Source organism: Talpa europaea, assembly GCF_964194135.1.
Source record: "Talpa europaea genome assembly, chromosome: 4".
Taxonomy (NCBI): Eukaryota; Metazoa; Chordata; class Mammalia; order Eulipotyphla; family Talpidae; genus Talpa; species Talpa europaea.
Genome location: NC_140070.1, coordinates 139,799,572 through 139,826,256, shown reverse-complemented (window position 1 = coordinate 139,826,256; position 26,685 = coordinate 139,799,572). Strand labels below are relative to the sequence as shown.

The 26,685-nt window shown below is 37.1% G+C and overlaps 1 protein-coding gene across 5 annotated transcripts in view; it reads left to right on the top strand.

The window, feature by feature from the left end:
- The window catches only part of SYNJ1 (synaptojanin 1), a gene marked incomplete at both ends in the record, with an annotated part of 71,562 nt that overhangs the window by 33,495 nt on the left and 11,382 nt on the right, over positions 1 to 26,685 (top strand). For 2 of the 5 annotated variants that reach the window (XM_084231004.1, XM_084231003.1), the window contains 13 exons: positions 814 to 966; positions 3,134 to 3,299; positions 8,263 to 8,454; positions 10,363 to 10,447; positions 12,345 to 12,485; positions 12,872 to 13,064; positions 13,342 to 13,500; positions 15,064 to 15,220; positions 15,803 to 15,920; positions 16,006 to 16,221; positions 18,988 to 19,066; positions 22,053 to 22,215; positions 25,778 to 25,987. In XM_084231004.1, the coding sequence (XP_084087130.1) occupies positions 814 to 966; positions 3,134 to 3,299; positions 8,263 to 8,454; positions 10,363 to 10,447; positions 12,345 to 12,485; positions 12,872 to 13,064; positions 13,342 to 13,500; positions 15,064 to 15,220; positions 15,803 to 15,920; positions 16,006 to 16,221; positions 18,988 to 19,066; positions 22,053 to 22,215; positions 25,778 to 25,987 (2,032 nt within the window). Of the gene's footprint in view, positions 1 to 813; positions 967 to 3,133; positions 3,300 to 5,547; positions 5,572 to 8,262; positions 8,455 to 10,362; positions 10,448 to 12,344; positions 12,486 to 12,871; positions 13,065 to 13,341; positions 13,501 to 15,063; positions 15,221 to 15,802; positions 15,921 to 16,005; positions 16,222 to 18,987; positions 19,067 to 22,052; positions 22,216 to 25,777; positions 25,988 to 26,685 lie in introns of all 5 variants that reach the window. The other 3 variants (XM_084231002.1, XM_084231001.1, XM_084231000.1) reach the window with 2 other exon arrangements.

Below are 26,685 nucleotides of genomic sequence, written 5' to 3'. Positions count from 1 at the left end.
TTTAGTTCTTGATCCATCTATAGATATAGATAATTGCCACACATAGAGAGAAAAATTAAAAAATGAAATAAACACAAATGGGATGGAGTTAAGTAAAACCACAAGACATAAATTATGACTGGATTCGAAGAGAAATAGACTTGATAAAAAAAATTATACATTGCTTTGACTCTAAAGACAAATAATTTTTCTAAGCACTTTATCTGTAATGGAGTCATTGTGGTGGCCCAAAGATTCTTATATTCCTTGCATTCTCTGTTCTTTCTCATTTTCCCTATACGTCTTATCAATATAGATTTTATGCATAAAAGTTGTATATTTAGATATATGGCCTTTTTTTGTTCTGACAATTCAAGAACAACTCTACTTTTCTCATAATTGCTTCACCATAAATACTCAAATGTATAGAACCAAATTAGAGAATATTATCTATATATATTTAGATAAACTAGGTAATTTTTATTATTTTTTTCCTCCTACTATACATTTTGCTGAGTAATTCGTTCTAGTTAAATGAGTAATCTGATTTATAGGGATATTTAATAAGATTAATTTTATTGTTTAAACAGAAAGAAGTTCTTATTGCTGCAGGGGATTATTAAGTTATTTGTAAGATTCATTAATTTGATACTTAGTTTCAAAATTGAAATGGTGGGAAATAACACAGATAACCTAATAAACTTACGTTGTCAGAATGCAGCTCCTGATAGTCCTATAAGTAAATATTTGGTTTGATTCTTGTAGTTCTTAAAAAAGTAAAATCATAATTGATGTATTAAATGTACTGAAGGCAGTTTCTGTTTACTATTACAGATGCTAGCTAAACAGTTGGAAGCTCTGGGCTTAGCTGAAAAGCCTCAGTTGGTGACCCGTTTTCAAGAAGTGTTTCGGTCAATGTGGTCTGTGAATGGTGACTCGATCAGTAAGATATATGCAGGCACTGGTGCCCTGGAAGGAAAAGCAAAGGTGGGTCTACAGCTATGTAACGTCACAGAAGATTCTATTTCTTCTTTTAAGAAAGATTTTAAGTGGTCTCTTTTTAATTTATTTTTTAGGTACCTGTTTGAGAATTCTGTTTTATTGTGCTTTCATGTCCTCTTTAACTTAGTAGATACTGTAGTAGATATTGACAATTGACTGCAAAATAGTTTTATTTCCCTGGGTGTGGGGTGTGTGTATTCATGACGTTATCATTTAGTGGTAATCCACTAAGCATGTGTGTGTGTGTGTGTATGATTTTCCCTTGTATATCTATTTTACTTTTTATATTGTTTAATTTGGTTATAAATATTGTGTTTTTTAAAATTATAGGCCTCCTCATAAAGGGTCCTATGTCATTTAATTGTCCCCAGCATTTGACACAGTATTTAATAGATGTATGACATATAATAGATGGAAAAATAAGTCAGTGGACCATGTATTCAATACCAACTATGAAAGCTACAAAATTAGGGCTTGAATGTTAAGTTTTTATTCTTTTCCTTATATTACCCTGAGAAGGAGGCTATCAAAATGTGCAAAAAAAAATGTGAGATATGTACTTACACTTTTGTACTTTAAACTTAACTTTTTAATTGTTGGTATTATCTATAGAATGCTTTCTGATCTAGTCTTTGGCCCTTATTGAGGGACTTTGAAAGCATGCATAATATCTTTTCATTATTTTATGCATTTAAATATTGACTTTTTAAGGCTTCTGGCTTTAGTTGAATTTATTAACGTTTTAATTCTCTGCAGTTCCTGAAATCACCACAGGAACAGAAGGAACAACACTTTCACAGTTCCTATTCAGCCTCTTTAGTATAGTGATATTATATCTAGGTCTTCTTTTAATTTCCAAATCTTCCTCCTCTTGTATGTCTCATAAACTGCTGTGCATCCTTTCAGAAGTATTGATCTTACCTGCAGAATTTCTTTTGTTCATCACATAGAAACAACTTGTATTGACATATACAAATATTTACTTCTAAAATGATCCCTATTTTTAAAAGCCTGAAATTGTTAAACTTTTATTCCTTTTAAATAGAAAACCTAATTCTTGCTGTTAAAACCTTATTTTCTAGAACCACTGCTTAAAATATTTTTATGTTCTTCTACCTTTTTGTTTTAATAGTGACTAAGACAATACATGTCAGAGGTTGCATATATTTTCAGTGATCTTCGGTCTCTCTTACGTAATACATAATGAAATTTTGTATTATTACATCTACTAATCTGAATTGAACTAAAATCTAACTTCTGAACTGCTCTTTCTTTTCCTTTCTCTGGGTTCCTTTTGATTAATTGCCTGATATGTGAATGGTGAGTGTCTTTTCAAATGTCATTTGTCTATATTATTATATGGAAGGAAGTAACATTTTAAGCCTTAAGTTAAAGGAATAAAAAATACATATTACAAATCAAAGTTTTTTTCTAAAACAGTTTTTTTAAACAATCATCCAAATCTGTAAAATCAGAATAAATCTTTATGGTAACTAACATGCCTAAGGAAAATAAGTGTTCATAAAGGTTATAATTAACTTACTGTAGGAATTGGCATGTTTATTGTTTTTACGTAGACAATAAAATGGCTTAAAATAAATAAACTGTAGTTTACATGTAGTATTTATTTATGAACTGTAATTTGAAATTTTTTTTAGACTAGCCTTTCATTCTTTTAGTTTTGACTAATATAAGTTATTGGGGAGCATTTTCCTGCTATGAACTTTGAAGTTTTTCTAAGAACACATAAGTATAGTGTGTCCTTCTTTTTCTCCCCTGCTTCTCCCTATCTCATCCCAAGTCTGTAAGTTAGGATGTAAAAAAGTAATTTCCTTGCTTTAAATAAAATTCCCTCCATTTATTTTCGTTATAGTAAACAGTTTTCCACATTTACTGCTCTGGGTGTCATTATTGGGCGCAATTGTGAGACTGAGCTTTTTCCATCGTTTGTGCACAGCTGTTATCTAAAAGATGAAAAGAAACAGTGGCATCTTGAGTCATTTTAATGAGATGGTTAAATATTCAAAATGGAAGTATTGGGTTCTTTATATTATAGTAAAATCATATAAAACTGATTTCAAATTTCAAAATGCCCACTGGGTAAAATAACAATATTTAGAATGAAAATCCTTGCTCCTTCCTTCCCCAACAGGCTGGAAAGTTGAAAGATGGTGCACGTTCTGTTACCAGAACAATTCAGAATAACTTCTTTGACAGCTCCAAGCAAGAGGCCATTGATGTTCTGCTCCTGGGAAACACTCTAAACAGTGACTTAGCTGACAAAGCTCGGGCACTTTTAACTACTGGAAGTTTGCGTGGTATGTGTGCTTACTTTATATTTTACTTAGTTCATACTATTTATAATTCTTCTAAAAGTCTAAGAGGTAAATGTAAGCTTTATTGCATAAAGTTTAGATTGAGTTGATTAATATAATTTGGAAGGAATTTCATATGGTTGTAATTTTTAAAAATTGTATATTTAAAATGTTTATACCATCAGTGGTATTGAGTCATAAACAGAGGCTCATGCATGTATTCTTTTTTAATCTTTTTATTGAGGAGGTAAATTGTTTAAGTATTGCTGACTACATAAGGCAGGGTTTCATAGAATATTCAGCGAGTACTTTTAATAGAACATTCAACAACCTAATTATGTAGTAAACAAATGCTTTGTTGAAAAAGCAATACCAGTATTGCTTATTTTGCTAATTGCTACCCCAAAAGCTTTTATAATGTCATCTTTTTAGTTGCTGTTGTTTGAAGAAACACTAAATCATATTAATTAATAATTTTAAATATTGCTTATTATTAGATGCTCACTATTCCATATTTTAATATTTGATATAAATATACAGCTTTCAGGGCAGCTTTTTGTCTTTAAGCATATCAGCTATTAAAATCAAAGCAATTCGAGCTCATATTGGTTAAGCATATGTAAGTAGTATTATGCATGATGGAAAAACTTAACAGTCATTATATATAGCTCAATAAATAAGATTTCCTTAATTCTATTTTTTTTCTATTTTGACTTTTCATCACCCTGAACATTTTAATTTCTTGTTATCCCCAAACCAGAGCTTTCAGTTTTCCCTGTTCAAGAAGGAGAAATTGTTCCTCATCAAGTAATGTACTCTTGGACAATTATGTGGCCAATTAGGTCATCATGGAATCTTTCTGAATTCCACATGGCGGTGAAGGTAGTCAGTTGCAGTCAGCTTCCCTGGGATCTATAAGTAGGTTGGGGGACTGAGCCCTACCAAAGCTCTAAAAACCAAGATCCAATCTTGGCTACAACTTGTCACTTCAAGCTTTCTTCTGGCTTCCAGCAGTAGTGATTTGACTGGTTTGCATCCTATCCCCTCTTTCCACTTGTGCCCACTTTGACATGGAGGTATTATTAAGCCATAATTGAAAGTAAGCAACTGAAGAAGAAAGAAACCTAAGAATTCCCAAACTTGACAATCAGTTTTATAGTTTTCACATTTTAAATCTGTTTGTAACATACGCCAAATAAAACAGTAGTGTCAGTGCTGTAACTTGTTCTGATAATGGGAGTTTATTCCAAAATGAATGCTATCTTAGGGAACATTGAACATAATACCAGTTCTACTTTAGTTTATACATGACTCTGCCAGCAATAACACTCAATCTACACAGAAAACTGCACCCTGCAGAACTGGGGTGGGTACACATACCACATACATACACATATGCACACACGCAGACATCTCTCCTCCTCCGTCACCAGCTGTGCCACACCTGTCCACACCTTCTGTTAAAACTTTCCGTCCCATTTCAGAGAATCTTTCGTCATTCCCAAGCCACTGTCATTCACAAACTGCTGCCATCCTGATAGCCATTTCTACAAGCTAACTTAGATCTTTTTAAGGTGAAGTGCTATATTTAAGGAACATTCAAGCACTTCTTAACCATTTAATGTGTGTTAAACTGTGCTGCTGTTTGGTGAGTCACAGCAGAAATTTTTGAGTGTTGTGCCCTAACTATTTTTTCCCATATGCCCTGGGAATTTACACAGTTATACATAGCTTAGTGATTTTATTTTTAACATATGTTTTGTCATGACTGAACTGATGGTACTGACCAAATGGTAAGTCACAGAGAGATTACTAGAAGGTACATGATAGGACAGTATCTTTCATATGTTCAATAGCCTCCAGTCTCTTGAGTTTTCATATTTATATTCCCCCTTACATCTTTGTGTATGTGTGCACGTATGTGCACGTACACACACACACACACACTCAACACTCAAGTCAGTCATAGAAGTAGCATGAAAAGCAGGCCTGGAACCTTGGGATCGTGAAATTCTGGACATCATTGAGTCACTGTAGGGTTTTTCTTGGATGGAGAGGTTTTGCATCAGTGATTGTCACTTATTTTTCATCTTTGGTGCCCTGTAGCCATCAATAAAAATAAATTCATCGTATTGACTTTGAAAGAACAAAGAGAGGCCATCTTATAATGTTTTGTGGTAACACTGTAGGTTTTAACTGTAACTTGATGTTTTACTAATGATTCTTTGTTTCCTTCTTGATGCATCCATAGTATCTGAACAGACATTACAGTCAGGTACAGTATAGAAAATCAACCTACAAAAAAGAAAAAAACTTTTTCATTATTTTTCTAAAGTTGATATTGTAAATCAATAAAGTCATATAAATGGAAATCTTATTTTGCCCTCAGATTCTAACAGGATAATTGAGTCCTTGTTTTATCTGAGGAAAAAATGTGAAGTTAAGCAAACAAACATCTTCACTTAGAAGAAAATATGCAGCGCTCTTTGTCTTCCTCTAGTAAATGCGTAACTCCAATCAAATATAATTTATCTAGTGTTAATTTCACTTTTATATTTTATTGAACAAATGTTACTAGTATTATACTTTAAACAGGCTAATGGGGAAAAAAACAGTGACTTATTTTGGCTTAGTTGCATAGTATTTTGTGATATTATCACTACTCAATAATATTTAAAGGCATTTTCACTTTCTCATTGTGGATGAAATATTTTCCATGACTATAATATGTGAACTAAAATACAATCTGAAATCTTCTTAAAAGCATTAAGATGCTCATAAAGTTAGAAGAGTTAAGCATGTAAGATCTAAAGGTCACTGTTTATCTTGCCCTTCCTGTTCGTAGAATCTCATGGCTTCATTCCTGGGAAAAGGTCTGTGATCTTGACTTTAAACATGAAGTTGTGGCAAAAAAGCATAAGCTATGCTATTGCCAGAAGTTTAGCTGAAAAAAATTTATTTCCCTTCACTAAGACTGGAAATCACTCAACATTTGTTCTACTTAGTTATGTGGTAGATAACTGTTGTTGTTTTGAGAAGGATGGAGGTAGAAGGGGCATTTGGGTATATTTTGAATGATGAAGTCAGTTTTCTGAAATGAGGTATTTAGGATTGACATCTATTTGAACATAGACTTACTACTTTTTTTCTGCATATTAAGATGCCTACTAGTTAATAATAAGAAAAGAATTTTTGTAACTTTTCATTCCATTTAAATACAGACTTTCCTATTTCATATAACATGGCAACATGTTTTTGTTCACACAGTTCATTTTTTTTTTGCTGAATATTTTAAACTGCTCAATCATAGAGCTTGGATTTTGATGTAGAAGGGAATGCAGAAGCTGCTGTCATAGTCATAACAATGACAGTGACTTCAGTTAGAAAGGCCAGTAATAAACCATAGTGATGGAGAGTAATTCTTTACGTGGGAACAGCCAACTTTTAATTAACCTTACCTGCAGGCCAGAACGAATAATCTGTTTTCATCACCACCTGACGCTTCTATACAAATAAATTAAATTACAAGAGGATTAGAACTTGGCGTGTCTATCTCCGGGAACACAGTTTAGCATCTAAATCACAGTTCTTTCAGGGGATTCACAACTCAAAACTATTTTCATTATAATACTGAGATAGTTTTGCCCTAATTTTTACTCTCGTTCTTTTAAAATTGTCGTATCTTATTGTCATAAAATAATAACTATAATAAATATAAACTAAGATCATGTAGTAAAAGGGGAGAGTATCATTCTGATATCCTTTTCTTCTTACTAGTTAACTGCCAATTAAGTACATAGTATCTGTTTTTATTTTGAGGTCCTGTTAAGCTTCTATCTAATTTAAGTGCCAAGAATTTAACTTAAGCAAAATAAAATGTGGTTTAGAAGGAAGAAAGGCAGGTGTTTGTCAGAAATTATTGCAGGAAGAAGATTTAGGGTTCAAAATTATTGAGCATTCATTCATCAATTATTTAGTGAGTACTTACTATGCCCCAGGTACTCTTCTAGTCAGTAAAGAGAATGCAGTAAATAAAATTCTGCTTTCATGGAGCTCAAGTCTTATAATGGGAGAGAGATAGTCACAGAATGAATAAATAAAATACATAATTTGGAATTGGCAATAAATTCTATAGAAAGAAATAAAGCAACAATGGAACATGGAAGGTTTGGGACAGAATGAAACTTTGAATAAGGTGGTCTCTGGGAAAGCAAAAACCTGAAAGAGGTAAGGAAGCGAGTGTTGCAACAAGTGGAACAGCCAGTGCAAAGGCCCTGTGCTGGGAACAGCCCTAGAATCTTTTTGAAATAGTAGGGAAACCAATGGCTGAGTAAGATTGAACAGGGAAGGGGTAGGTAGCAGATGAGGACAGAAGGGCAAGGGCAGATTGTTCAGGGCCTTGTAGACCATTGTTAAGGAGTTTGGCTTCTGCTCTGAGCAAGATGGCAAGCATTTAGTAATGACTTCAATCTCTGACATATTATTGTCCATAATTTACATTTGTCAAGGAGCCATTATTCATCAAACCACCTATTAGTAGTTAGAATCTTAAATGTAATCTCCAATTAAATGTTTTGGGGGGAAAATAAAATTTATATTTTTATCAGCCTCCACGTGAAAGTCATATGAAAGGCAATTGCTGTAGTCCTAAAATCAGTTTCTAATTTTGTATATTATAAAATAATGTGCTCTTTCATCAAAACAGAACTGTTCTGCATGATTTATGTTGCTGTAATAGCTTTGTAATAGCTCTTATTACTTTGACTATTGCATTTAATGTTCTTAAAAAAAATTGCTGTAGGTTAATTGCATTGTGCTGGGCTTTCAAGGCTGATCTCTATCTGTGCCTGTGCATGTACATTATGCTTGTTTTGTCTTATGATAATTGTACTTCCACACATTTTTCTCAGTTATGAGAACTATATGGTTTAATGCTAAAATTCTTTTGTGTCTTGGTTTTGATTAGCATCTTCTAAAGTTCTAAAGAACATGTGTGAGAATTTCTACAAGTATTCGAAGCCCAAGAAAATCCGAGTGTGTGTCGGAACATGGAATGTGAACGGAGGGAAGCAGTTCCGCAGCATAGCTTTTAGGAATCAGACTCTCACTGACTGGCTTCTTGATGCACCCAAGTTAGCTGGCATCCAGGAGTTTCAAGGTTGGCTTTTTATAGTATGGATTCAATTAATATAAACTATGACTCACTGATCTAGAAAACAACTATAGCACTTCACAATATGCATTTTTATATAAAGAAATTTGGATTTATAAAAACTAAGACCAACATTTTTATAAACTCTGTTAATGTCTTATCTCTTTTTAATTCCTAGACCTTTATTTTCCTTTATTAAAAAAGTTTAAAAAATTTCTTCTTTGATACTTGATTTGGTACATATATAAACAGGTATCTTTAAAGGCATACCAATATAGAAGAAAAACTAGTCTTATGGTTTTAAATTGGAACAAGGCAAGCTTATTATATAATTGATAATTTCAGTTTCATTTTCAAACCTCGTATGTTCCATTTTTCAAATCTAGTCCTCAGTCTGGTCACTAAGAACATTCAGAGTGGATGCTGAGCGTTCTCACAAAACCTACATTTGTTGGTCTGTAATTTAACAGGTCTAGCTTATCACTGTGAGGAACTTGATTGTCATTCAGTTTGGGTACTCTGCCATCATGCTGTTACTAATCAGAACCAGGCGTTAAGCTGAGGATGCTTTCATTAAGATTTTGATTGGAATCATGAATTTGAGGCTGCCGCTTTTTTTTTAAATTCAACTTTAATTCCTTTTCAGAATGGTGTGCACTTGTCAATTAGTATATGTGAAGGTGACATACATAGGAAATAGTGTGAGATACAAATTTTACTTCTTACTTCCCTTTAGTCATGTTAAACCCTGGGATTTTTCTCAAAGTTTCATTAAAATGCCCCTTTTCACTTAGACTGATGCTAGTTTGGAATTGTGACTGTAATTACTATTATTACTAATAGCTAATACAATTCTAAGTACTTCATATTTATTTACATTCATTTAATCCTCATAGCAGACCTACTGCACAGATGCTATTGTCCAATTTCAAAGATGAGAAAACTGAGACACAGAAGGGAAGTGACCTGCCCGAGGCTGTGCAACTAATAGTGACAGAACCAGGATTTGGATTCAGGGGGTGTGTTCCCAAGTCTTTGTGTCATACTGCATGTTACGTGTGAACTTGGGCAAGTTGCTTAGGCTCTTCAAAGTCTCAGTTTCCTGTCTGTAAATAAAAGACAGAAATACTTTGTTTCATGATGTGTGTAGTAATTAAATGAAATGATGCGTATTTGGGCAATAACAGTAAATAAATATTCTTTCTTTTCCATTTTTCAGTATTAGTTCCTAGTGTTCGTAGGCTCTTTCTAGCTATTTATCCTCATTTCTGAATACTTGCACTCCTCAAAGTACCCCTGGGTAGCTTATCTCAAGCAGCTTTGTTGTCTTTCAGTCCTTGTCAGCTATGAGAGAGCAGACGGCTAGAACAGCAGGGTCCATCTTATTCCCCGAAAAGCTTCTGATTTTTCTGGATTTCTTCCACCTAGCAAATAGATCAAGCCCATGGTTTTCAAATTTGAATGTGCAGAGACCTTCCCAACTGTTAGCTCTAATTTGAGATGGTTTCTCAGCTACTTAGTGCCTTTTCTGAGGATTTCTTTGACCTTCCCAGTGTACCTTTGAGAAATATATTTTTTCTCTGCCTTACAGTGATTTCTGAAAGGACTTAAGGATCTTCAAGAATAACATTTTTTTAAATTGATTTATTTTTTAATTTTTGGTTTCTTAATTTTGTACATTTTTTACATCATTTTTCATTTTTGTACAATGTATGCATTTTAAAGAAGCAAATTTGAATAGACAGCAAATTTGGAGTAATCTTGCCCCCCTGATGGGTTTTTGCCTTTCATTTGAATTTGGTTAAACTTAAAACACAAAAATGGACTACTTTGCGATCTGGTATTGATCTTTGTTGGGTTGTCATTTGACTAAAGTTGTTATTTTAAAAGTCTTTCTTGGATGCTTAATTGTAGATAAAAGAAGTAAGCCAACTGATATATTTGCAATTGGTTTTGAAGAAATGGTGGAGTTGAATGCTGGAAATATTGTGAATGCAAGGTAAGTGAGGTGACATGGGCACATTTTCCAACTGAGGGGCATGTAGGGGCTTCTTAAACTGCGGAATAGTTTAAACTTTGTACTTTTGGGATCTTTCTGTACTCTTAAAAATGTAACCTTAAAGGTGCTCAAGATATATCAATGAATAAAACAGACAACAACCCTACCTGCATGATCTATTCTAATGGGAAAGAGACAATCAAGAGTAACTATAAGTAAATGATGAAGCTTGTTGAAAGATGGTGAGTACAGTGGAGTAGAACTGAGGAAAAGGGGATAAGGCATGTGCAGGTGGGAGGTGTGTGCATTCTTAATTGGAATGGTCAGGTAGAGTTCATTAAGAAAATGTTTGAGGGGTGAGCTGAAGAAAGCTATTACTCTCATTTCAGAATCCAAGTCATAGAGGTGGGCTATGGGTGGTCATGAATCCGTGTTCTGAATTTGTATTTTGGAGGTGGTATGGCACAGTGCCAGACAGATGGGATGGGATGTAAGGTCATGTTCTGGCTCACCTCTTGTCATCTGTCTTGCACTCCATTGGAGGTTCTTAGCCACTTGTTATTCCTAAAATTTATAAATGTTGAAGCATTTATCCTGCCTTCTTTGTGTGAACTGTGTTTGAGAGTAATTGACTATATGATAAAAGTTCTTTATAAAAGAATTCCAACTTATTACAAAATCCTGTGGAATGCTGAAATTATAAAATCAATATTTTGTAACACCCAGTGAATAGGCCTAGTCAATGATTAACAATAGATGGAAAGCCCTAGAAGATGAATTAATGGGGGAACTTTTTATAATAAAGAGTTGATTAGATTGTTACTATCTCAACAGCTGACCAAGTGTAACATCACAGAAAGTGTACTTCCTGTTGTGATATAAGGGTGACTGTACCGCCCAAGAGATTATTGTTGCCAAAATAAATAAATTGAAGGTGTTTCTTAATCAGGCTTCTATATTAACCAGTTTAAAGCAAATGCTAGGGGTAGAGGGACAAGGTAAGATAGCATGTGAACACATCAGCCAAATCCACATTTTACAAATGACCCAGCTTCTTAAAAAATGCATTAATAGAGGGTAGAGTGGGGAGTGGGGTAGACTGGTAGAGTGGGGAGACTTGAAAATCACTAGAGATTAGGAGAGATTCAAGAGGCAAGTGCAATGTGTGGGCCTTGTTTAGACCCTGCTTTAAAGAAAGCAGCTATAAGAAGATAATTGTTTAGATAATCAGGAAAATTTAAATATGAACAAATATGAAATGATAATTAAGGAATTTTAAAATTCAAGTGTGACTATAGCATCACATTTTTTATGTAAAAATGAAAGTGCCCTGTTGTAGTAGGGATGCATGCAAAAGTATTTACAGGTGAACTGATATATGTCTTAGACTTGGTTTAAAATATTCCACACTTATAAAAAAAATGAGATAAGAAAAAGATGAACAAAATATTGATAACTGTTTAATCTGGCTAAATGTATACAGTAGTTTATTTTATGATTATCTTTTTCTGTGTTTACTTTAAAAATTTCTGTAAGATTTTAAAATATATAATAATTATACTCCAGAAAAATAAAAAGGGGAAAAGTGTCTGGAAGCATACACTTCTGTATTATCCTAATGAACACATAAGGAAAAACATACAAACTTGAGATTACTCACATGCTGAGTTCTCATTCAATAAGGAAACTCAGATTTTGTTTGGAGAGGAGTAATAGATTTTGAAGTATAATATTGTCTTGGCTAAATTTTGAGTTTTTCTTTTAAAGGAAATAACAGCTTGCATAGAGTTTCCTGTCCTTGGGTTTCATAATAGCGGGTTACGGTTTTACTAATTAAGGCTTAATTGACCAGTGTCACTATCTTTTGAAAGATTCTCTTTTTCATGTTTTCTGGTAGCACAACAAATCAGAAGCTCTGGGCTGTGGAACTTCAGAAGACCATCTCCAGAGACAACAAATACGTGCTGCTGGCCTCTGAGCAGTTGGTGGGCGTCTGTCTGTTTGTCTTTATCAGACCGCAGCACGCTCCTTTTATCAGGTCAGTGAACAGAACACTCTTGTGAGGTTACTTCCTTCCACCAGATGACCAGAAAACGGCCTCTAATGTTTGCTGCCTCAGAGAAACACTTATTTGTGGTTCTTATAAAAATGTTTTTGTTTAAAGACTCACTCACAGTTTTACTGTACTCTTTACAGCCTTGCCCTCAAAGCCCCAGGCAATGTGTAGTTATAATAATTATGTAATATACAGTCCTAATTTCTTTTAAAAAATTTTTTATTGAAGTAGCATTGGTTTATGACATTGTATAGATTTCAGGTGCACATCTTTGTAAGTCAGCATCTGTATATCATACACATATTCCTAATTTCCTACAAGGACTACTGAACTTTCAGATCTTTGATTTGAAATTCTTTGTTTTAAAGGGATGTTGCAGTTGATACAGTGAAGACTGGGATGGGAGGGGCAACTGGAAACAAGGGAGCAGTTGCGATCCGGATGCTGTTCCATACCACAAGCCTTTGCTTCGTCTGCAGCCACTTTGCTGCAGGGCAATCACAAGTCAAAGAGAGAAATGAAGATTTTGTAGAAATAGCACGGAAGTTGAGTTTTCCTATGGTAAGCACTTGCTGCTTGTTCTTGAAGGAGAAGTTCTAAGACTTATTTTAATTTACCCAAAATTTTAGATCAGTGTATTTGTAAATTTAACATGGTTCCTAAAAGCATCAACGGTTTTTGCATAGATAAATATTTCATGAGTTTATAGTAGTTAGATTAAATAAACCGGGCATAGCCAGAAAGCAGATCTATCTGAGGCAACAAAAATGGTTGTAAAATACTCTGTCTTAATTATTTTGGTTGTTTTGAATTTAAAATTCCATCTCCTTGCTTCCAGGGAAGGATGCTATTTTCCCATGACTATGTATTTTGGTGTGGCGATTTCAACTATCGAATTGATCTTCCTAATGAAGAAGTTAAAGAACTGATAAGACAGCAAAATTGGGATTCTCTTATAGCAGGAGATCAACTTATCAATCAGAAAAATACTGGACAGGTATATAAATATATATATCTATATATACTTCAGAAGACACTTGCATTGAAAAGAAGGGAATTGTTGGTTATGAAACACACTTTCCTTCATTGTAATGTTCCCTTTTTGTTACTCTCTTGGAATCTTTTTATACTTAATAAATATATATTTGTAGTTTAATAGATACAGAATTGCCTTTCCTTTAAAGGAAAAAAAAAAACCCTCATAATTCCTAGGAGGAAAAAATCTCTGCAAGACTCACTTTCTTTTTGTTTTCTGAAGTTTTTTTTTTTTTTTATGTTGAAATAACATTAGTTTACAACAGTGTTTGTGTTTTAGAGGTATAGGATCTCCCCCTTCAGGTTTAGATCATGTTCAAATGAAAGAACATACATGTTTTTCTGTAGTGATAGCAAATTTAGAATCTTAGACTTCAAGGCCCCTGTTTTTTTGGCTTTAAAGATCCTGTGGTAATCTACTTTATTTATCTTTTGTGTATTTCTCTTATCATATGCTTTTGGAAATGTATTTCTTTTTTAGATTTATTTTTTATTTATACAATAGCTGGGGTACAAGCCAGAGGTGCGGGAGGGTGAGAGGATTCACCAGAGACAGAGTGGGTTGCAGAACAGGCAGACAGACCGAAAGCACTGCTGGAGGGAAGCAGCGGGTGTGACAGGAGAGATCTGCCACGCCATGTGGGAATCTTCCTGCCTGGCCAGGAATCGAACCGTGCTGCAAAGGCTGCGGACAGCTTCATAGTGCTGTGCTCAACTCGCTGTGCCACTGGGGAGGCCCTGGAAATGTATTTCTTAAAACTTATAGTCACAGTATTTTGGAAGAAATAATATAAAAAAATTTGGGGAGGCAGTTAAGAAGTCATCAGACTTTGAGGTCATCAGACTTAAGTTCTAACACTTTGGGCGCCACCAGAATTCTTTAGTTCCTCACTTGAGATAAGAGTTTAAGCCCGATGACTTCCAAAATCCCACATAGAACTATAGCTCAAGGGCTAGTGGAATTCCCTTGTTCACATTTTTGTACTTTATTCAATTGAAGATCAAACAAATGGAATGAGAAAGGCCATGTCTTAGTTTGTTTTTTCTTGAGCTTAGTTCCCTCCAGCTAACAAAACCCATCAGATGCACACACATTTCCTGTAAGAGTCCAGCACATAGTAGACATGTAATGAATGGCTTCCTGAATGGAAACAACTTGTTTTGTCTTTTTTTTTTTAAATAGTAGGCTATCTTTTTTTTTTATTTATTTATTTTTAAGATTTACTTATCCATGCATACAAGAACCCAGGTACAGGCCAGATGGGTGGGAGGGTGAGAGGATTCACCAGAGACAGAGAGGGGAACAGAACAGGCAGACTGACTGAAATACACTGCTGAGGGGAACAGTGGGTGAGACAGGAGTGGTCCGCCGCGCCATGTGGGATTCTCACCGGCTGACCGGGATCAAACTGGCACTGCAGAGACTGCGGACAGCTTCTCAGCGCTGCGCTCAACCACCTGTGCCACCAGGGGAGGCCTTTGTTTTGCATTTTTGAATAACTTACTTTGTGTGTGTTTATTTTAGATTTTTAGAGGATTTTTAGAGGGAAAAGTAACCTTTGCACCGACGTACAAGTATGATTTATTTTCTGATGACTATGACACCAGTGAAAAGTGCCGCACCCCTGCCTGGACAGACCGTGTGCTGTGGAGAAGGAGGAAATGGCCTTTTGATAGATCAGGTTGGGAGATGCACTTCCTTATTTAAATGAATTAGTGCAAATTAGTTTATAAGGAAATAAGAAGGCTAATCTGTTCAACACAGTTCATCTAGAATAGAATAATATTTAAATATAAAAGATTTTTTTTTTTAATTTTCTCAGACCTTATACCAATTTAATTTTTCAATCCATGTTCTTTCAGTGACATAAAATCATACAAAGAGAAGCCAGGAAATATTTTTATAACATTTTCAGTTGAAAATTGAAAACCTTTAATAAGGTTTTTAACCTGAAGAGCTAAAGTGGTTTGGAATTATTTTGAACTAATACTTATCTATTAAATTATTTATGAAATACTTTTGGTCATAGACATTTAAGTAATCTCAGAATTAAAGCCTATTCTTAATTTTACTAAGTAAAACATAAAATGATAAGTTTACCAAAAAGCAACTTTTTCTAACTTAAAGGTGTCTAGAATTCTTGCCTGTTAGCAGGTGTACCTGGCATCCCAACCTCAGACAACGAAGCTAATGAAACAAGAGATAGCTCCTTGCTCACACGATCTGTCATGCTCATGTGGCTTCTCTTGTGTTCTTAATACAGCTGAAGATTTAGATCTTCTAAATGCTAGTTTCCAAGATGGAAGCAAAATCCTCTACACGTGGACTCCTGGCACTTTGCTGCACTATGGGAGAGCTGAGCTTAAGACTTCAGACCACAGGTCAGTATCCCAGTGATGCTTCACATTTGTTCTGAATGCATCATTTTTAAACATTTCTAATACCTCTATTTTCCTTTGCCTTAAGGCCTGTCATTGCCCTGATTGATATAGATATATTTGAAGTTGAAGCTGAAGAGAGGCAAAATATTTATAAAGAAGTAATTGCCGTTCAGGGACCACCAGACGGTACCGTGTTAGTCTCAATCAGAAGTGCTTCACCAGAACATAACTTTTTTGATGATGCTTTGATTGATGAGCTTTTGCAGCAGTTTACAAATTTTGGTGAAGTTATACTCATAAGGTAAGTAAAATATTTCTATATTAAAAGTCACTGTATTTAGTGTTTGAATTGTGTATGAGAAACTATAGGGAAACCATATTCTAGAAATGTTATTCAAAGAATGAACAGGTTTTAAAACTGAATTTTCTACTAAAAATTTAAAGTCAAAGAATATAGGAACAATTGATAAAAAATATGTACACAATGAGAATAGATCTTACAAGTTTCCTATATCACATAATTCACAAAGCTGTATGGCAAAATGAAGCTGTGATTTTTTTTTTTTTTTTAAGCATAGAGGAATACATTTTTTTTTTAAGGAGAGATAGGAGATGGACACCCACGGCTGCCTCCATATTCTGGTTGTTACTTCTTAAGACAACCAAGTGAGAATACAAATGTAGAATCTAGACAATGTAGTGACTCCCCCTTCTCCCTTCCTCTCCAGTTTAAGAAATTTGATGTCTTGAGTAATTTTAAATATGTTTAATTTGTAATTAATGCAGAAGCAGCACTGCCAGATGATGATGAGTCAGGAGTCATCCATTACAGTCTTGGTTTCTGTCATTGACTTAACCATCTGCCTCTTATAGACCCAGATGCCTCTTTAAAAAAATGTTCTCTTTCAAGTGCATAGCAGTTTTGAGAGATCGAATGGCATGGGTATGTGTGAATTTCATAGGGAAGAGGTACTATTACATCTCTTTCAGTGCAGTTCATCTGCTTACTTAGGTATGGTTTATAGGTATTTGGTGGATGTACTTGTATACTAGGTGCTGCAAAAGAGCAGAAAAAACAAATTCAAGATTCAATTCCTGCTTGTAATCTAGTTGGAAGGTCATTGTGTGTCCAGTGGCTTCCCTAGGCCTTAAACTGAATAGTCCCAGACCAAAGATGGTTTGTATTCTGTGGAGTGAGGCATGCCTACACAGCCCAGAGTCCATTCAGAGAATAAATGAACGAAGAGGGAAATAGTGCTTAGACTTCCCTCAAGTATTTTAGCAAATCTCTACCCTAAAGCTATAAAAGAAAAAAAAAATTACTAAAATCTTAAGGCTCTAGGAAGTACATATTGAAATATACAGACTTAGAGATCACGGTAAGCTTTGCCAAATTCAGAATTGCCAAACCACCAGGAGCACCATGTGGACTGTGTGAGTGGGTGGCAAAGTAGCAAATAAGTGTCCTTATGAGCAAATGTAAAATATTGATTGCACTGGGCCTAAGAGAATCCAAAGTGTACATGAGGGGGGAGAGACTACTAGAAGAAAAGGAGCTTTGTGCTTTATAAACGAGCTTATAAAGAAATTGGTGTTAAATTGGAGCTTTCCCCAAAGCATTTCTCATAATTAGAAAAAGTATTGGTAACAAAACGAGGCATTTACATGGGCTGTCTCCACAGCTGGAATATTCTGGTTGTTACACCTTTAGACATGTTAGAAAAGAAAAAGCAGATGATGGAAGTGAACAGGGAGAGGTCCCTGTCGCCAGTAAGGTTAAGCTGATGTTATTTTGGTCTAGAACAAGACAGTCATTAAGGAGTGAATGACTGAAGTCTGTAAACCTCTTTATATTTGAATAAGAGGACCCCTAGAAATGTAGCTGGGACAAATTTTTATATATACACGCTATTTGGGGGCAAAGTCAAGAACCTTTTACTCTAGTGAGTGAAACCAGGAAAAAAAATACAACTTTTAAAAGTGCCTTATAAATCCATGCTATTAGAACCATCATGTCTTATTAAAGTTAGAACTGTGTAAGGTTACATTGCTAATTAAGGATAGGACCAAGAAATTTCCTCTGCCATCTGACCACAACTGCTTTGTTGCCACTCACAAATAATGTTGGGGGCTGGGAGCTAGCTACGGCATAGTGCACGTGCATGGCCATGTTTTCCCCTTTCATCTCTGAAAAATCTTTTAAGGATTTTGATACTTCATTTATACATTTGGGAGTAGTTCAGCTTATAAAATTGTTTCTGTAAATAACACTGATAACATTATAATGTAATTTGTTCATTGTTGCACATCAGTGACCAGAACTTGTGTTAATATCCTTTTTAATTTTCCCTTTTGGGGGTTTCTTCTTCCAAAATTATTAACTTAGAGCAAAGGCCACCGAAATTTCAAAAGTCAGTGGTTGTCCATTAATAGAGGCAAGTACCATAACCCAAGGTTCCTCAGGCCCAGAGTGCTCTGCATGCATATACATGTACAGAACTCAAGGGAGAGAGTGATACATACATATGTACATACATACATACACACAAACACACACACATATACATAACCATAATGCCCTAATTTCTTTCTTGGTTAAAAGAAATTTGCTTCAGGGAAGTCAGGGAGCTAGTGAAATTGCGTTGTACTGGACTATGGAGTCAGGAGACTTGGATTCTAACCCTATACCCCTCCTTATAGGGTCTCTCTGAACTCGGCCTTTGGTGCTTTTTTTCTTTGTCAAAGAAATGAAAGATGAATTAGCAGGATTCAGAAATGGAGGTTCATAAGCCTATTTCTTCTGCCAGACTGTTGTGTTAATTTAGTATTTGAAAGAAATTTGAATTTCAACATTTAGAGAAGAGTGCCGCCTGCAGGTCACTGCCGGCTCCACTGCGCTCCCTCTTCGGTGTTTGTTTGTTTTTTTTTTTCACTTCCTGGCCTCTCCAGGCTCCTGTTAATCAGTAATAATTGGACTGGCTGTTGGATTAGTTATGTTTAATGTATTAATTCTGGTTTTTGTTTTTGTTTTTTTTTTTTTTACTGCTTGTCTCTCCCTTTCTTGAAGATTTGTAGAAGATAAAATGTGGGTTACATTTTTGGAGGGGAGCTCTGCCTTGAGCGTTCTAAGCCTAAATGGTAAAGAGGTAAGGTAGCATTTGTTCATTCTAAACCATTCTGAAACTAAGTGTCTGAAGATTAAGTTTTTGTTGATACTCAGCAAGATTATCTAAATGCATTTCAAGTTCAGGAAGATGGAAGACCTTATGGTACATTTATTGTTTAGACTAGGCTTCTGACTTTCTGACCAGTTTAAAATTATTTTGTTCCCTCCGTGGAGATATTAATCATTCATGTAGACCACGAAGAAGACATGTTTGCCACTTAATTTGATTTTTGTTACATTTTATTATATAAAAACTTTAACAGTTTTAATTGGGATATTTTGGTTCATCTATGTATTAGAAAAGATTTGTGTCAAGTAAAGAAAATGTCTATTTACAAGAAAATAAGGGAAGAAGGTGCTCATTATTAGAAATAGTAATTGTTTTAGTAGCGTGGATCACGGCCCTTTTCAAGTATAGGTAAAATAATTCCACTAAGATAACAAATCCTTTCCACTGAGTCATTTGAGAAATTTTAATTAGTGGAAATATTCGTGATCTATGATTTGTGTCATTGATGGAGGGAATCTGATCAATATCTTAGAATAGTTTTATTTCTATAAAATGCTTAGTCTGCCCTTTTTTTCCTGAATGCTTTTAGACAACCCTAAGTTTGTAAGTATGTGGTCGCTGGCAGGATGGACTGAAATCCTTTGGGCAACTCCATGAGAATTTTCCTGAGCTGCTGCTTCTGTCACAGTACATCAATGTCCTTAAATAAAAAATTTCCACATATATATTGCTTTGAAATAGGTTTTGGAGGATTTTGTTTTTCCTGAAAGTAATAGTTATACACTCATGCAAACATAAATCCAAAAATGTAGAAAAGCATAAATACAGAAAAGTACTATATTATTTTCCCCCTTCTTTTCAGCCCTATTCTTTTTTTCCGAAGAACTTTTTTTTTTAGATTTATTTTTTATTTATACAAAAGCTGGGGTACAAGCCAGAGGCGCAGGAGGGTGAGAGGATTCACCAGAGACAGAGTGGGTTGCAGAACAGGCAGACAGACCGAAAACACTGCTGAGGGGGAGCAGCGGGCACAACAGGAGAGGTCTGCCGCGCCATGTGGGACTCTCCCTGGCCGGCCAGGAATTGAACCCTCACTGCATAGGCTGCGAACAGCTCCACAGCGCTGTGCTCAACCCACTGCGCCACTGGGGAGGCCCTCAGCCCATTCTTCACCCTCAAGTCTAGTCTGATATGTCAGTATGGTCACCTTTTTACCATTCCCTGGAGAAGCACCCGCCCTTCTCTCCCTTAAAACATCTTCAGAATCCTGAAGCTATAAAGCTCCAGTTTGTGACAAGTTTATAATAATGTGTAATTTGTCCTTTTGAAAGTATTTCCAACCCTCTTGTCTGTGGCTTTTGTTAGTACCTTTGTTCATTGCAAAATCTTCTAACGTGCAGATAGATCAAAAAGATGGCCTCCATTTCAAGGGGGAACCTGAGAACAGTACACAGCTTGAGCAGGACAAACCTAGAGGGTGATCTTGAGAAATTTTTGTCATTTCTTTCTCTTGTGGCTCTGATGTCACCAAATAGACATTCCTGAGAAAGTGCATCTCAAATTAGCTTGTGGTGATTGGAGTGTCAAAATACCTGTTACTATTCTCTGATGAATACACAAGGAATGTTGTTGACTTTAAATAGTAACAACCTGTAAAGCTCATTGCCAAGTTCTGAAATTGAATTGATCTGGTCTGATAGCAAGTAAAGGATTATTAGTTCTTAGGACTCTGACTACAAAGCTCAGTATCGACACTAAATCACTATTAAACACAGCCACACCATTCAGCATCTCTCAGTCCCTCCTATGCCTTCATGGATTTCTAATGTTAGTAGCACTTTTAGCCAAGAAAGATCTATATCCACAAAGGTGCCGGCTGGTCATAGCTACACAGCTGGTCATAGCTACACAGTTCATTTGTAAAGACCAGAAAAGTCCACATATTGTATATTCCCCAGACACCAGTCGAACAAAGGAAGCTTTAAGGTATAAATAAAGACCCTCTGAGACCCTCAGTAGAGAGATACTTGCACGAAATAAGGTGTCTGTGTCTTCCTTATTCCTACCTCGCTCCACTTCCCCTCAGCCCTCCGAGAGAAAGAGAAAAAACTTCACTGACTCCGTCCTCTCCTTTCTGAGATCCCTGACACGACTTATAGCTGGGGCTGGTCTCCAGCATAGCTGGATCTGTGTGGGAGGAAGCTTCCATTCTAGAAAGCAGTTTTGTCATGTAGATTTTAAATGCAAGCAGCTTTCTAATGCATAGTTTGTGTTTGGCCAAGGAGTCCTGTGCATCTGCAAGTTTTTTGTGACTGTCTGCTTGACAGATAGTATAACTTGACTATAACGTGTGGATTGTTTTAGGTCATACTTCGTTCTAAAAGCTGCTTAAATTTATAGGAGAGTACCAGTTTCACAGATACTAATCATTGTTTTCAGAATGGTTAACTTTTATTAAAGACTTTAAATGACCCTAAATACTCTCAGTATTCCTCTGACATTTGAAATGCTAAAACTACTTGACAGTTGAGAATTTCAAGACCGTTATACTAAGCTAGGAAGGTCCAAATGATCAAGATTTTAAAGATTTCCCACTGTCTTTTCTGGAGTTGTTTTTCATAGGAATAATTATTTAATCTGTTGGTCAGAAAGCAAGTATAAAATTACGTGTCAAAAATGTCAATGAATTTTTATCTAATATGGGTAGATACTACAGTGAGGTAAACTTGAATCTCTGTATATTAAAGCGGTGGGGATAGACCTTAGACTTCATGTACAGGTGTTTAAGGGGAGAGCTGGAGTGTTTGAAGTGGTTAAAAATTAAAACAGTTATGGTGAATTGAGTCAAGTTAAATTAAACCAATATTGTTGCATAGTATAACTAAGGCAGTTCATTTTGAAATGGGTCAATATTCATACCAATGTTTTCAATTCTGTGTCTCTTCTGCTCAACTAGTTATTGGGTCGAACCATAACTATTACTTTAAAAAGTCCAGACTGGATCAAAAATTTGGAAGAAGAAATGAGCTTGGAGAAAATCGGCGCTGCATTGCCGTCCTCCACGAGCTCCACCCTCCTCGGTGAAGATGCGGAGGTCACAGCTGACTTTGACATGGAAGGTCGGTCATTGAGCACATTTGTTTCAGTCATTCTCGATAACTTACCCTCCATCAGTAAAATCTTAGTCTCCAGGTTTATCTTTCTCTCTCTCTTTCTAACATTTACTTATAGAAATTATGTATTTCAGACCATTAAAAAAAAACCCTCTCAATGTGGCTAGGAATGCCTGCATTCACAGCAGACCCCACCACATAAATGTAACCACTTCACATGTAACTTGGGCACATTATCTGTGTACAATAATTTCCTTAAATGTGATTAGGAAATGCACTTACTTCTAATATAGACTATGTTAGTTTAGAATATGTTAGCCTAGAGTATTTTCCATTAAAATGAATCTTAGTTTATAAAATGACAGTGCCAGTGCATCAGTCTGTGACCCAGGTACGCGTTTACTAGTTGAGCATCTTACAGGATTATCTCCAGTTTCCACATTCTTCTGTTCACTTGTGTACTTTGTCCACATGTTTACATAGACCCTGGTATGTGCCAGGGGACACCAGGTGTTGCTGTTGCCCTCTTAGGGCGCACAGCTCAGCGAGCAGGTGGTCTAGTCCAGAGTGGGAAATGCAGTAAGAACGATGCTGTGGGTGTTAGAAGGTCACCTCACCTAGACTAGAGAAGTTGAAAATTATGGAAATTATGGAAATGGAAATTTAAGTTAAGAATTTGAAGACTGAGTAAGAATTGGGTTAAAGAAGGTGAAGAAGGGTAAACCAGGAAGAAGGAAAGAAAGTATAGGATGAAGGGGCTAAACGGGTCTGAGGTGATTAAGAAGGTATGTTTGCGAGGGAGTAAGTGAAGAAAAAGAAATGTAGGAAGAGGAGCAGGGGAGGGCTGGAAGGTGAATTTGGTTTTGAGGATGTTAAACTTTTGGAGTCTCTCAGGTGCGGATTAGGCTGTGGGTATGTGGGCCTGGTGCTGGGCACAGCCCAGTTCACTGGCAACTGTCGTGGCAGTTAAACCCACTTGACCAGAGGGATTATACAGAGATGGGGGAAAGCTGGTATTGGGCTCCAACACAGAGAAATGCAGGCCTAACACATAAGAAGCAGAAGTGGTCTGTTCATAAAAAGAAAATGAGAAGAAGCAACTAGAAATGCAAGGAGCCAGGAGAATATAGTGGCTTAAAAATCCAGGAAAGAAGGGTGGCATGGAAGGAGTCACCAGTGTGTTTTTGTCAGAGAGAGATGAAAGATGAGGCTGCAACTTCTCTTTTGGATTTAGTAACAGAAGGAGGCTGTTAGTGACATTTATGAGAGTCATTTCTGTGGAGTGAGGAAGCCAGATGGTGGTAAATTGAGGTGTGTTTGGAAGGTGAAATGGAAAGTAACTACAGACAGCTCTCTAAAGAAGCGTGGCTAAGACTGAGGGGAAAGAGGGACAAGAGCAGTCACTCTAGGGAGACTGGGGATGCAGGGAGTTCGGTTTTGAAGTGGGAGAAACTTGAGGATGCTTAGCGCTGATAGCAGGGGCTGGTAGAGGGCAAAAAAAGTGATGATATTGGGCAAGGCAGGTCATGGAGAGAGAAGGATGGGCAGAGCGTCATTGGTCTCACAAATGCATGTGTGTGTGTGCCTTGCCTTATGACTGAACTCCTGCCCTGCGCCAGCCATGAAGAGGAGGCTCCCATCCTACCTCTTCTCTTTTCTGGGTGAAGTTTAAGAGTTGAAGGTATCTGTAGAAGGGGGGCGATCCACGATTTTAGGAGAGTTGAAAAGGTTTAAGGCATAGCTCCTTTGAAAGGCTCAGGGCGAGCACTACCCAGGAAGTGGTGGAATTGCGGCAGCTTTGGGAGCCCAGGGGAGACTGCAGGCCACAAACTTTCCTGACTGCGGTCAGCAGTGACTGTCCTGGTCTCTCTGGCAGCAGCGCTTAGCAGCCTGGACACAGTTACAGAGAGACGAGACAGCTGCCTTGGTGCGGAATTGACAAGAGGACCAGTGTGGTGGGGGTGGCTGAGGTGAGACCCCTAGAGGCTGAAGACAGGTCCTGAGGCATAACCTGGTCAAGGTTAAAAGTAGAGGGTCCAGAGATCTGGGTCTTGATGAAGTCAAAGAGGAGAGAGTAACGGAGGGAGACAACTGAAAGGCTGGGAGGGGTTGGTCAGAATGACGTATTTTGAGCTCATTTCAGAGGTCATGCCATTCTGAGGGGTGTATGTGTTTGGAGTGGAGGAGAGTGTCAGCGTCGAAAGACCAAGGCACTTGGTGATGGGTTGTCCGCATGGACTTTGATGTCACCTGGAAAGAAGATAGGACTTACATCTTGCTCTCTGCTTAGTCCTTGATGAATGGGTTCAAGTGACTGGAAGTGTGGAGATTGGAGGTTATGACAGCAGGGGGATAGAGGGTGCTAATTAAATTCTTGATGGGATGATTTAATGTTCTGGAATTGGAATTAGGTTGCACGGGGCAGGGTCGGCTTTCCAACCCTGAGGTAAGGAGACTTCAGGGGAGAAGCAAAGAAAGTTTGCGTTGGGTGGGGGCAGCACCACAGCAAGGATGGAGAAGGGGTGTAGCTGGCTGAGAGCCTGTTTGCTCTTGAGGGTGAACCTGAGTTGAGGGCAGGGGGCAGAGACAGTTCCACAGAGCAGGAAGGAAGGTTTAGTGGACTTCAAGGCAGTCAGCTCTGAATCAGCCGCACCTAGCAGGTCTCTACCCGCATCCTTGTTGCCCCAAGGTAATAAGTATCTGTAATATATTTTTTTTTTTAAAACTTTACATATTTTTTTTTTGGCATGTTTTATTTATTTATTTGTTTGTTTGTTTTTGTTTTTACATGCACTGGGTACAGTCAGAAGCGCGGGAGGGTGAGAGACTTCACCAGAGCCAGAGCGGGGAGCAGAGCAGGCAGAAGGACCAAAGCACACTGCTGAGGGGAGCAGCGGGCGGCAGGAGAGGTCTGTGCGCCATGTGGGACCCTCCTCCGGTGGCCGGGGAGCAGCCGGGAATTGAACCGGTGCTGCAGAGGCTGCGGGCAGCTTCGCAACCCAGCGCTCAACCGCTGCGCCACCGGGGAGGCCCTCTGTAATATATTTTTTATCAGAGTATTTGTACTAACTCTAGGGGTTTTTTTTTATATTTAAAGGGCAGATTTATTAGAAAAGGGATAGGATAGTAAAAGACACTTGCATAGACACCAGTGGGCAGGAAGAGGTGCCCCAAAAGGGACAGGTTTGCTAAAAGAGGCCTGCATGGTCGCAGGTGGGCGGCCTTGAGAAGAGCGGCCTCCACTGAGGGAGGTCTGTGAAGAAAAGTCCCGGTAGGTACAGGTCACAGGCAGGCAGGAAGCTGCTGCCCTGATGAGGGAGAGAGTTGGTGAAAGGAAGCACCTGCATAGTCACAGGTGGGCAGACGAAGTGCTGCTGTACTAACTCTAGTTTTGCACATGAAAATATTTCATATGTGCCAACATGCTTAATCTGTGCACATTTGCAGTGCAATGTTAACATGTTTATTTTGTATATTTAACCCCTTCAAACCAGGAAAAACTAGGTTGATGAAAAATATCTCAGAAAATTAAATTGATGGTCTCTGTGGTAACCTTGTGTTTCCTTAGGTGATGTTGATGACTACAGTGCTGAAGTTGAGGAAATTCTTCCTCAGCATCTCCAGCCATCCTCAGGTTCTGGCCTTGGCACTTCCCCGAGCTCTTCACCCCGGACCAGTCCCTGCCAGTCACCTACAATATCAGAGGGTCCTGTACCTTCCCTTCCCGTAAGACCAAGCCGAGCGCCATCAAGAACTCCCGGGCCCCCAGCTTCACAAAGTGTGTATCTTATTGAAAGTTCGGTATGACTTCCCTTGCTTGGCCTGTGGCATTTCATTTTAGATGGTCAAAGCTCTGGTGCCTCTGGAGAGCCATTTTTGTTTAACTTTCACACACATGCACTGAACACTGAAGTGTGCCATGTTTTCTGTGCTTACAAAAGAGGGCTGTCTGTCCTAGGTGGAAGGGCAGCCTGTCATTACTGTCACTACATGACGTACTTCTCTGTGGTCAGGTTTGTCAATGTCTTACACTTCATGATTTTCTGTCATTGTAAATCATAACTGTTTAGCCTGAACTATATATAATCTGTTAGATAACTATATATAATCTTAATATAAGCTGTACATTACCTGTGTTATAGTATCAAGCGAAAGAGGCAAAACAAATTTTTGAATTGAAATTTATAGTCTTGGTTTGTCTCTGGAAGTTGTTATCAAGTGATTTAATTACCATCCCATGCTGTCCAGCATCTTCAGAAAATACCTTCCATTTCATAAACATCCCTATTCTCCATACTACTCTTACAGGGCTGGCTTCATTAAATAAATTCAAGAATAGCTAGGGGATAGAGAAAAGACACTCATTCCTTTTTCTCCTCTCTGTTGGCCAGCAAAATGCACATAATTCAGATAGTACTTTGTGCCGTCTTGATAGGGCCAATTTGTAAATCAGCTTTCAGTCCCTGGGGGCCTGTG